At 42.8% G+C, this 11,536-nt stretch overlaps 1 protein-coding gene across 2 annotated transcripts; it reads right to left on the minus strand.

Moving 5' to 3' along the window:
* Positions 1 to 1,182: 1,182 nt before the first annotated feature.
* nr2e3 (nuclear receptor subfamily 2, group E, member 3) lies at positions 1,183 to 11,189 on the minus strand. Of its 2 annotated transcripts, none has more exons than XM_080216057.1 (8): positions 10,825 to 11,189; positions 8,955 to 9,105; positions 8,004 to 8,107; positions 7,578 to 7,820; positions 6,529 to 6,710; positions 5,041 to 5,281; positions 3,349 to 3,454; positions 1,183 to 1,617 (listed from the first exon to the last, which is right to left on the minus strand). In XM_080216057.1, the coding sequence occupies exons 1-8, from the start codon at positions 10,880 to 10,882 to the stop codon at positions 1,485 to 1,487; spliced, it is 1,218 nt and encodes a 405-aa protein (XP_080072183.1). In that variant the 5' UTR covers positions 10,883 to 11,189; the 3' UTR covers positions 1,183 to 1,484. The 2 variants fall into 2 exon arrangements, with proteins under 2 accessions (XP_080072183.1, XP_080072184.1); XM_080216058.1 differs by lacking the exon at positions 10,825 to 11,189 and adding an exon at positions 10,708 to 10,813.
* Positions 11,190 to 11,536: the final 347 nt, after the last annotated feature.

Raw genomic sequence — 11,536 nt, forward strand, 5'->3', positions numbered from 1 at the left:
ACAATCTTGTTCTTGTATTTACAGAGTTTCTAAAAATATTAACCAGATCCTCATTATTCACGTTTCATTCCTGTCAGGAATTTGGTGCATATCTTGAACACTGTAAATATTTAATTCTTTGTCTTCCTTCATAACATAAATTTGGCAAAACTTGGAATGAGACCACAGACTTGAGGAATTGATTTACTTGTTCACTCATTATCTCAGGATCTAAAGAAGTGTTGAATTCCTTCTTTTAGATTTGTGGCTATAATGGATAACATTTTAAAACTCAAGATTGATGCCAAATATCACAACTACTTGATTTACAACATATTCTGTTCTTTACAACATTGGTGAACTTTAAACCTTTGGCCCTTCCTTCCTGTAGGTTGTCGACAAAAAAAAACTATTCCACTTTTCAACTTTCCCTTTGCGGTTTTTGTTTAATTCATTTGTGAAGCATGGGTTCTGCTGGCCGGCCAGCATTTACTGCCCATCCCTAGTTGCGTTTGAAACTGTGGTTTCCTAGGCCATTTCAGAGGGCAGTTGAGAGTCAACAGCATTGCAATGGCTCTGGAGTCGCATCTGGGCCAGACCAGGTAAGGATGGCAGATTTCCTTCTGTAAAAGACATGAGTGAACCAGATGGGTTTTTCCGACCAGTCGACAATGGTTTCATTGTCACTAGATTCTTAATTCCAAATATTTTTTATTGAATTCAACTTCCACCATCTGCCATGGTGGGATTTGAACCTGGGTTTCCAGAACATTAGCTGAGTTTCTGGATTAATATTCTAGTGATAATATATATTTTTATTCATTTGGGGCATTGATGGCTAGCCAGCATTTAATGCCCATCCCTAGTTGTCCAAGGGCAGTTGAGAGTCAACCACATTTCTGCCCTCAGGCAACTCAGGGTGGGCAATTACTAGGCTAATTTCTTGCTTTTTTTTGCAAAGATATGCAGCCTTCTGCACTGTTGTTTCTCCTCCCACTGGCTTACCACTTACTGTCACCTGTCATTCAGTTCTCCAGGAACCTTGTTCCAACCATATAATTTGCTCCTCTTGAAATTCTTGTATACCAGTTTCTCTGCATTTGTCTTTACTATGTAAGCAGGTAAAAGTTAAATGTTCTCTCTCTCTCTACAGTAATATTTCTATATTTGAAGAACCACAGATGAACAACAAGCAACTTGGGTAACCAGATTCCAGTTTTATTCTTATATAGAAATATATTCAATCTTCACGGGCTTAAAAATTATAAGGAGAACTGACCGTGTAAAGTGTTGGGGTAGAGTGGTGTAAATCAATGTGAAGTGTGAGACAACGATAAATAGGGAGGATAACATATCAGGGATACAGAATCACAGGGTGTGGTGTCTCAGTGGAGACAGTGTGTAGCATTTTTGGGAGTTAACAAAGACACACTAGGAATTAAGACAGTAAACAGCACAAATTGTTGGGGAAAAGGGGGATGTCGGGGATGCTGCCTGGGAGGTTCTCAACTCTTAAACATGTCACAGAGAAGCTTTTCCATGGGAGTGTTGCCGATGGTTCTGTGGAAAAACAGCAGCTCAATTTGTTCCGAAGAGACAAAACGGAGTGAGGGCAGGAGGAGAAGCAACTTTCCAAATCTGAAAAGAAAGAACATTTTTTTAAAAAGCTGACCTTTAACATAATCCCTTTTGGGGGAAAAAATAAATCAGCAATAGCACCACTCATCAACAAAGCAAATGGGAAGATTCGAGTAGTGAGGTGTTAGAAATGTCCAAACCTCTTAAGTGGATGAAGGGACATTCTAAATATAGCACTTGGGGCAAATGGGATCCAAGGTTATGGGGAGAAAACAGGATTATTGAGTAGAATGATCAGCCATGAATGGTGAAGGAGGTGCAAAGTGCCAAATGGCCTCTTCTTGCTACTATCTTCTACGTTTGTATGACACAAGGAAGGATTTTTTTATGCAAAAGGTGGTGGGCATCTGGAATTCATTGCCCAAGTTGATGGTGGAAGCAGAGATCCTAAACTCTTTTTGAAAGTTCCTGGATCTGCGTCTTAAGTACTGTGAGCTGCAGGGTTATGGGTTGGGTGCAGGAAGCTGGGATTGGAAAGAGCACCTGGATGCTGTTGGGCTGGCATGACCAAGATGGACCTACTGGTTGCCTCCTGTGCTGTAGCTTTTCTATGGTCTTATGATGAAGTACATTGTGGAGTTACTGTCATTAGTTTTGTAAATATGGTAGGCGTTTAACACATAGTAATGAGATAACAACCAATTAGACTCTTGCTAGTGTTAGTTGAAGTTTCTCATCAAAAAAAGCGCAATGACATTTTTCATATCCACACATGCGGGCAGCTAGTTCAACACTTCATCTGAAGGAAGCCGATATTTAAATGTATACAACGCTTCTGTTAGATTGTACCACAAATCCTGAACCTGACTGGGGTTCTGGAGGCTGAATGGATACATTTCAGGCTGGAATTTTCCAGTCATTTTCCCATGAAACAAAACTCCCTCCCTGAAAAGCTCTGGAGCACATTGGGAGAAATATTGTGAAGTTTACTTCCCCATTGCAGGTGATGAAATAATGAGGAAAGATTGGAGAGACTATTCAGGCTCAACGGGAAAAGAAACTGGAATTTGTTTTTGATGAGGTCACTGGCCTGGATGGTAAGTTATCACTTCGAGGGCATGAATTCATTGGATATTTTCAGTCTGATACTTTTGATGCATTGTAATCCCCTCCATTCTGTCCTGTACAGTCCAGTTTTGTAATTGTAGGTATTTAATTGCTGTCCCATTTGCCCCAAGCACTTTATTTAGCGATTGCTTACTACAAAACAAATTAGGAAGAAGTTTTTAAAGTTAGTTGCATTTTTTAATGCCCCAGAAGTTAACATTATTGGTGATTGAGAAAGGATGAGGTTGTGCTGTGACATTTGGTGAGCATCAATAGCCCATTTCCTCCTTCCATTTTAATGTTTTGTATCTAATGCTTCTTCAGTGTCATATATCCATTCAATTTTTTTTGTATCTTACACTAACATCATCTGATACAGTGAGAAGTCTCACAACGTTAAGTTAAAGTACAACAGTTTTATTTGGTGTCACGAGCTTTCGGAGTGTCGCTCCATCATCAGGTGAGTCACCTGATGAAGGGGCAGAGCTCCGAAAGCTCGTGATTCCAAATAAACCTTTTGGACTTTAACCTAGTGTTGTAAGACTTCTTACTGTGCCCACCCCAGTCCAATGCCGGCATCTCCACATCATTATCTAATGTGGACAAGTGATTCTGCCGGAAGCCTTTGTGGTATTAGTTGACGTTTCTGGAGGAGACTTGCTTAAGAGATCTGCCTCTCCTCACCTAACTGGCTGGATTGGATAGTGAGTCCTGTTGTGCTGACCCAGCATTACTTGGGACTGGTCCTGTAGATTCTCCACTTGCTCTGGGTCCTTCAAACCTCGCGTTTCTGAGGGAGAACAAAGTGCAAGGTGAATGTCTATTTCACTGATGCAGAGCAATTCTCCCGAGATTCCATTAAGAATACATTTGTACATCTGCCCCAGGTGGCAATCACTCTGAAACTTGCATGCAAAGAGGGTTGTCCTGGTTCCCAGTCCATGCTGACTTGGCTGAGGTCAGCCTGGGATGGGATTTGGGACTCTACCTTTGATCTCAGCATCCTTGAGTTAGGGAGAGGAAATGTAGGCAGGATTGAAGCTTTAGATAGCTACCTAGTGACCTCTGCTGGAAGTGCATGTGTGGGCACAGGATGCTTAGTACTTACAGTCAATACTCCTGCATGAATCATAGAATCCCCAGAGTGAAGAAAGAGGCTATTCGGCCCATTGAGTCTGCACTGACAATAATCCTACCCAGGCCCTATCCCTACATATTTAGCTTCCTAATCCTCCTGACCCACCTAACCCACACATCTTTGGATGTGGAGGAAACCGGAACACCTGGAGGAAACCCATGCAGACACTGGGGGAACGTGCTAACTCCACACAGACAGTGATCTGAGGCTGGACCTGAACCCGGTGCTGAGAGGCTGCAGTGCTAACCACTGTGCCACCGTGATGTCTATAAAAGCTCCGTGAGCCTGACATAATTTGAACACGCAACCTTCTGATCTGGAGTCAGGTTCACACGATTAAGGCCCACTATCCAGGAGAATGCGTAAAGAGTGCCCACATGGACAAGATACTGGAAGTGGGTCAGTGGCCAGGAAACTGTTGTTGGAAGAGTTAGCACTTTCAGGAAAGGAAGGAAATGAAGTTTGTTTATTTGTGTCACAAGTAGGCTTACATTAACACTGCAATGAAGTTAATGTGAAAATCCTCTAGTTGCCACACTCCAGCACCAGTTCGGATACACTGAGGGAGAATTTAGCATGGCAGTCTATGCACGCCAACCAGCAATGCACTCTAACCAGCACGCCTTTCAGACTGTGGGAGGAAACCGGAGCCCAGAGGAAACCCACACAGACACAGGAAGAACATGCAGACTCTGCACAGTGACCCAAGCCGGGAGTTGAACCCAGGTCCCTGGGCATCATGAGGCAGCAGTGCTTGCCACTGTGCCACGCTGGAAAAATAGAGAACAGAGGAAATTCCCAGTATTGTGTCGAACTTTGGCACAGGCTTACTGACTATATCTGTGCTCAGACTGCTCACGATCACATGTATAGTTCATCACACAAGCACTGGGGCTTCTTGAAGAGCTAAGTGAACAATTAATGCGCATGACTTGTAATCCAGAACATCATTAACCACCAACATTGTGTCTAGAAATGCCATATCTTTGGCTTTAAATAATATTACTTGCGATGACTTTACTCAAATATTTATCAAGTTAGCATGTTTCAATATCTGCCTCTTTCATTCTGTATTACATCTGTTTGTCCCTCTATTGTGGGGTTCAGTTTGCTGTGATGGTTTACAGGTATAAACCTGTGTCCCTCGATCTGGAGCTTATGTTACACTGGCTGACTGCAGGGTAGATGAATTGATCAGACATGTTGCCAAATAAAACGGATGATTTGGTTCTGCTCACCTGGTTTAAAGAGTACCACTGCTTTCAGACAAGCAAATTCTGTGGGGTCCACAGCGATGGCCTTGAATCGACTCATGATCTCCTGCAGGATGCGGACATCTGCCATGGTGGAACTGCTCTTGCCTTGCGGGCTGTGAGAGAGTTCAGGTAATGACAACAGAGGACAACTTTCCAATGGCATGGACCATTGGATAGCACAGAGCAGGAAGAGCTCATTCCAGGCTTCCTCCAGCAGGATCACCTGTTTTGGAAACAGTACTTGGTTCACGGCGAGGAAAAGTCAATCAGTAATCTACAATAGCTCGACAAAAGCAAAATACCGCAGATGCTGGAAACCTGAAATGGAAACTGGAAATACTCGGCAGCATCTGTGGAGATCGAAGCAGAGTTAATGTTTCAGGTCAATCACAGAAAGTACTGATAAAAGTCATTGACTGCAATATTAACTCTTGTTTCTCTCTCCACAGATGCTGCTGAGTATTTCCAGTATTTTCAGATTTTATTGCCATTCTTCTATCATCAGTGTTCCTCTAACTCTTGGATCTTATTGCTCCACTATTTTTTGTTCTCATATTTGATATTGCCAGTGCCATATTTATTGCCCATCTCTAGCTGCCTTGCCGTCATTGCAGTCAACCATTTTCAATCCACACTCTTCTTCATTCCTCTGCTCCTTCATTCCTCCATTCATTCCCTTCATTGAAATGAATGCTCATTGCATCATTGCCTACTCTAACTCACTCTTCCTGAATCCAAACTTCCTTCGTCTTATCTTCCTTCTAACAGCTTCTAAAACCCTAGTTTTGCATTACCTAATGACACTTTTGTTAATTTACCTTTCCAATCACCTCTGCCCAGATTTTTAAAATCTCGGTGGTGTCATTTTGATATGTGGTGCAGTGGTAGTGTCCTTAACTCAGGGCCAGACACTCCAGGTTCAAGCTTCATTGCCGGGCTGAGTTGCCACAGATACTGCATTTATAATGTGCCCAAACAGGATGATTATCAGTCTATAAATCTTTCCTATACCCCTGATGGCAGGCGGAGAATTTCCTGTTTGGCCATTCTGCAGAAAACAATGGTAAACCACTGCAGAGCTTTGCCAAGTGATCATGGACCAAGCCAATAGTCGTCAACGTTCTCTTCAGACATGGTAATTGAAAGACGTGTCTTTTCACTGTTGGCTTGCCCCTTCTCATTGCTTCATAGAAGTAACATGCATGAGTAAGAATGAACTAAATTCTACGTTGAAATAATCTCTGGGAGGAAGAGCTAGATTTACCCACAAAACTGAGAGTGTACCTGATTATTCACTATTGAGCCCTGAGCTCCAATCCCACTCAGATTGTAAGGTTTTCCATGAAATGTTCCCATATTTGTAATGTTGGAACCGAATAGTAATCCTTTGCCCTCCCAGTGTTTCATCTTAGTGCAGTGCCCCCCACCCCCCCAGCTGAAGCCCCAGCTGGGGGGGCACTGCAGACATACCTGGTCTCTGAATGGCAGATTGGAGAAGACCGGAAGGTTCTTGGCCCATTTAACTGCCATAAAGAGCAGTCTGGCTGAAGTCTCGTATACGCACTCGGGACTATTGGGAGGATAGATGGACATCTGGTACTCGTTGGATGTTCTCTCAGGTTCGTTGCTTGTAACATCAATGTTCTCATCCACTGCAAGCACAATATGTAACAGAGAAACACTGACTATCCACTCTCTGTGCCACGGTAAATATCCTTTACTTTCTCTTTTCAACCAGATCAGTTGAATGATCTTGTGCTGACTTACCTTGGTGTGATTCCTTTAGCCACCTAACACAGAATATATCCTTGAATTCTCCCTTACAGGTTTAATGCTAATCTTGACCATAGAGGCTGTTGGGCCACACTGGCTGGGGAGTGGTATAACCAAGCAGGGTGCCTGCTCCTGATCTGCAGCTTCTGCTGAAAGGTAAGTGTGTGCGAGTGTGACATGCATACAGGATTTAGTTCCACTATGATAGCTGCTGTCACACATTGTTTAGGCTCTCTCACAAGAAGAATTTGTACTTTTCGAGGATGAGAGATTGGGAACAGAGGAGGGAGAAGTTATATTCTTTAATTAGTTTTATAAAATAAAGCTTATAATGTTTATTTATTAGTATCACAAGTAGGCTTACATTAACACTGCAACTAAATTACTGTGAAGATCACCTAGTCGCCACACTTTGGCACCTGTTCAGATGCACTGAGGGAGAATTTAGCATGGCCAATACACCTAACCAGTGTGTTTTTCAGACAGTGGGAGAAAACCGGAGCACATGGAGGGAACGCATGCAGACACGGGGAGAATGTGCAGATTCTGCACAGTCAGTGACCCAAGGCTGGAATTGAACCCGGGTCCCTGGCGCTGTGAGGCAGCAGTGCTAACCACTGTGTCACCATGCCGCCCCTGAAACTGACACCAGCTGTAATTTGTGTACAGCTGGTTTAATGCTTTAATCTCGAGTTGTCCACACAGTAAAGAAGTGAATACAGGAGATTAAGAGCCAAGTTACTGACCGTCCTCGGGCTCCAGCTTGGCGCAGGTCTCAGCAGTCATCAGGCTGGCCATGAACCGGTGGTTATTTGGTGGGCTGATGGTTCTCTGGCTACTGCTGATGTTAGCAGAGACTGGTCTCTGGGTGCTGACGGATGACAGACTGGGCTCTCTGGTGGTGGCAATGTGCTCCTTGTCGGGGTCGAGCTCGGCAGTGTCCATTCGGACCTGGGCAGTGCTTCGGGGCTGGCGTTCATTCTGAACAGCTGAAGGAACAAATGAGAAAGGAGAATGAGCAGAGAGAGAGAAGATGAGAAGCAGAGAGAGGCAGTCTCTGAGAGAGGAAGAAATAACACACACAGATTAGAGGATTACAGCTGCTTAGAGCCAGAAACATTAAGCCATAATTTCATACGTGGTCTTGCACAGAGACATTCACGCACACTCACCGTCTTTATTCATACCAGCCTGCAAACACTTCTTCAGTCTACAAGCTTGGCATTGGTTCCGGTGGGCTTTGTCCACAGGACACATTCCGGTACCCGCCTGGCACCTGAGGGCAGAGATGCCAGAACAGTCAATAAATTAATTCAGTAACAACCTCAGATATTCGCTATTAATTAGAACAGTACCACTGGGATTCGAGAGCATTAAACCTGATGAGGATTTTACATTGTAATAAAGGCACATGTATTTATTCCATGTGTAAAGTTGGAAAAGTGTAAGTAACATTGAGGATGTACTAGAAATTTGTCTGAATTTAAATTTTAGTTTAGTTTAAATTTAAATTTTAGTGAGTGGAATTGGCTGCCGTTGGTGATGGTAGAGGCGAATTTGCTGGGGTTTTTTAAGAGACTTCTGGATGAGTATATGGGATTGGGAGTTACAGATAGTTCTATGGCCTGGTAGGTATGGATATGATCGGTGCAACTTGTGGGCCGAAGGGCCTGTTTGTGCTGTAGTGTTCTATGTTAATAGGTTTACATGATGGTAATGATTGCCAATTAATTTGGTGTCTGGTTTATGCGTTTCAATATTCTACACTTTCAACCTACAATCCTGGACTATTAGCTGAAATCGTATGAATAAAACCCATCTCAATCAATCATTTGCTCTTAGCTATCACTGACCAATATTAACTTGACTCAGTGGTAATACTCTTACCTCCGAGTCAGGAGGTTGTGGGTGCAATCCTCGCTGCAGAATGTAAGTATGTAATTTCAGCTGACACTTCAACCCAGGAGTATTAGAGCCCCTTTCCGTGCAATGTTAAATTGAGGTTCTCTCTCTGCCAGTTGAGGTGAGATCTCAGAAGATGCTTTTTCTTTACAAGTTTGGGGATACAGCACAGCATTCACACCTATGAATCATGCAATAGTAAATTTATGATGTTTCCTTACCTGTAGATAAGCTTCCTCCTGACACTCCGCTTGAAGAAGCCACTGCAGCCATTACAGGCATAAATACCATAGTGTTTGCCGCTGCTGGTATCCCCACACACTTTACACATGAGCACAGGGCTGAGGGACTTCCCTGGACTTGGGGTCTTCGCTGGTAGCAAGTACGAAAGGAAAGACAAAGAGAAATCACCTAGATACTGATATCCTTACCATACTAATACAGATACATTAGATATCCGCAACAAAGACTTGGGCTTGACTTGTCACTGGTTGGACTCAACTCAACAAAGGGCAGGCATGATTTTCCACTGAAGAGTTTGGCTTGACTCTTCACCAAGCACTTGGCTTGCCTTGTAGACTGCTCAAAATTAAATATGAATGACGCATTATTTATGAAAGAGATCAAATGTTTGCGATCCAGGGCTTCATGCGAAAGAGCAAAATATATTTTTCTAAGAATGATGGCATATTGATGAAGCTGTACTTCTCTTTGACTCTCACGTTGATTCCTGCTCTGATCCAACAAATGAAGAATTTAACTTGAACTCCTGAATAAAAACTCAAGGATTTTATGGACACGTTCTCCAACCACTTTAAAGAAGAAACGTCCTCATTGTAAATTCTCAGTTTGCACATTAGAGCTAGTCATAAAATACACAGTGTATTACAGCACTTAATGTTTATATTTAGCCCACCTATATACAAATAATGTAGTCCCAGGAGGCTGAATAATTTAAATTAAAGCCCTGGTTCCATAATGGTAATTAAAATATGTTTTGACTTATTATGCAATATCTTATTGTTCAAACTGAGGTTTCAATGATCAAGTTTCTTTATTATGTATATTTGACAAATTAATATTCTTTTTCAGTAAAGACTGGCTCTATAAAAGTATACTAATTCAGCATTATACATCTTCTTTCTGAAATGTTTATTCTTTAAAACCATTTTTTAGACTGGCAACCCAGTCTCATTTTCTCTCCTTATCTGAATGGTGAATTTCTCTTCAGGAGCCTGACTGAAATCTTCATTCAGTCTCTTGTTTGCTGTTCCTTGACTCAGGGTTTCTCACTGTTTAACACTGACTGAACCCTGGCCTTTGACATAATCATACTCGCTAATAACCCAACTCCACTTACTGTCCTTCATCTCTCTCTCTCTTGTATCTGTTACTGTCAGCCTCTTTCTCATCTTTCCACGTCTCTCTTTCAGACCTTTAATATGGATTTCTGTCTGGTTCACTCGTCCCTTTTAACTTTCTCATTCTCTTTCATACCTGCTTGCCGATTCTTTCTCATTTCTGGTTAGCTGTCCTTCTCATCTCGCTACTGCTCTTGATTCATTATCGACTTATCATTTTCACCCCTGTTGACTTGTTTTTTTTCATCTCCCTGGTTGTCTTTCTCAGCCTCACTAGCTATCTCTAATGCCTATCCAGTTGTTCTTCTGGCCCTCCAACTCTCTCTTTATCTCTCACTCAGTAATAAATTCTCTCACGCCTACCTACTTGCTCTTCTGGTTTGTACTATCTCTCTCTCTTTCTCTTCCTGGCTCTCTCTCACTCTATGTTTCTCTCTCTCTCTCTCTCTCTCTCTCACTCACTTGCACACTCATACCTGAATGGTTGCTCTCCTGGTTTGTACTCTCTCTGCCTCTCATTCACACACTCTCTCTCTCTCTCTCTCTCTCTTTCTCACACTCTCTCACTCGCTATATGTTTCTCCCTCACTCACTCACTGGCACTCTCTCGTACCTGAACAGTTGCTCTCCTGGATTGTATTCTCTCTGCCTCTCACTTGCTCTCTCTCTCTCGCTCTTTCACTCACTCGCTGTATGTTTCTCTCACTCACTCACTCGCACTCTCCCATACCTGTCTGGCTGTCCTCCAGCCCTGGGCTGACAGATGACTCAGTGGGGGAGTTGCTCATTCTGTTCCTCAGAGGAGGAGCTGGATCCTGTCTACAAAATTCCTTCTCCGTCAGCCTGGGAGCGACTGGTTGGCTGGTGCAAAAATTCTTGAATGAAGGAAACACTCAATGTTTGGAATAAAGGGAAAATCCAGCTCTTTTGGATGAAAACAGCATCCAAATGTTAGATAGGAAGTGTTGCGTGTGCAGTTGCTGGGTTTCTGAGTCTCTCTCTCTCTGTCTCTCCTGCTTTAATGCTGTAAATCTCGAGCTCTTGTTGTGTGTGTGAGGAGTTAGTGTGTGAATGAGCCTGGCTAGCACTCCTGTACTCCTAAAGCCCGCACAGCAGATTAGCCTCTAACGCTCTGTAAGTAGATGCCTATTTGTCAGTCTCTTAATCTTTACTGTCCATTGCAAAGGTGGATCAATCAGTCAGCACGAGAGAATGCTGAAACCTCTTCTGTCTTAGAACGGTAACTTTAAACTCAATCTCAGCCCCACCCACCTTTCCCCTCTCTCCAACACTGTATAAAAACTCACTTAAAAGTGCTTATTACATCTGAATGCATCTCTTTCTGCAGAATGACGGCTAGATTATATGTGTCATTTCAAAAGGCATGAATTATCCTGTTTGCTAGCATTCAGAGAGTATTTCTCTGTGTGAGTTTATGCTCA

Source organism: Carcharhinus amblyrhynchos, chromosome 32 (assembly GCF_965287045.1).
Source record: "Carcharhinus amblyrhynchos chromosome 32, sCarAmb.v2.hapA, whole genome shotgun sequence".
In the NCBI taxonomy this organism is placed as follows: domain Eukaryota; kingdom Metazoa; phylum Chordata; class Chondrichthyes; order Carcharhiniformes; family Carcharhinidae; genus Carcharhinus; species Carcharhinus amblyrhynchos.

Bases quoted from the DNA above. Each gene is read 5' to 3' on its own strand.
- nr2e3 (XM_080216057.1), bottom strand. From the start codon at position 10,882: ATGAGCAACTCCCCCACTGAGTCATCTGTCAGCCCAGGGCTGGAGGAC. The intron at 9,106-10,824 runs GTATGGGAGAGT...ACTTGCTACCAG, and splicing joins GCTGGAGGACAGCCAGACAG to CGAAGACCCCAAGTCCAGGG. The intron at 8,108-8,954 runs GTAAGGAAACAT...CTCTGCCCTCAG, and splicing joins AGGAGGAAGCTTATCTACAG to GTGCCAGGCGGGTACCGGAA.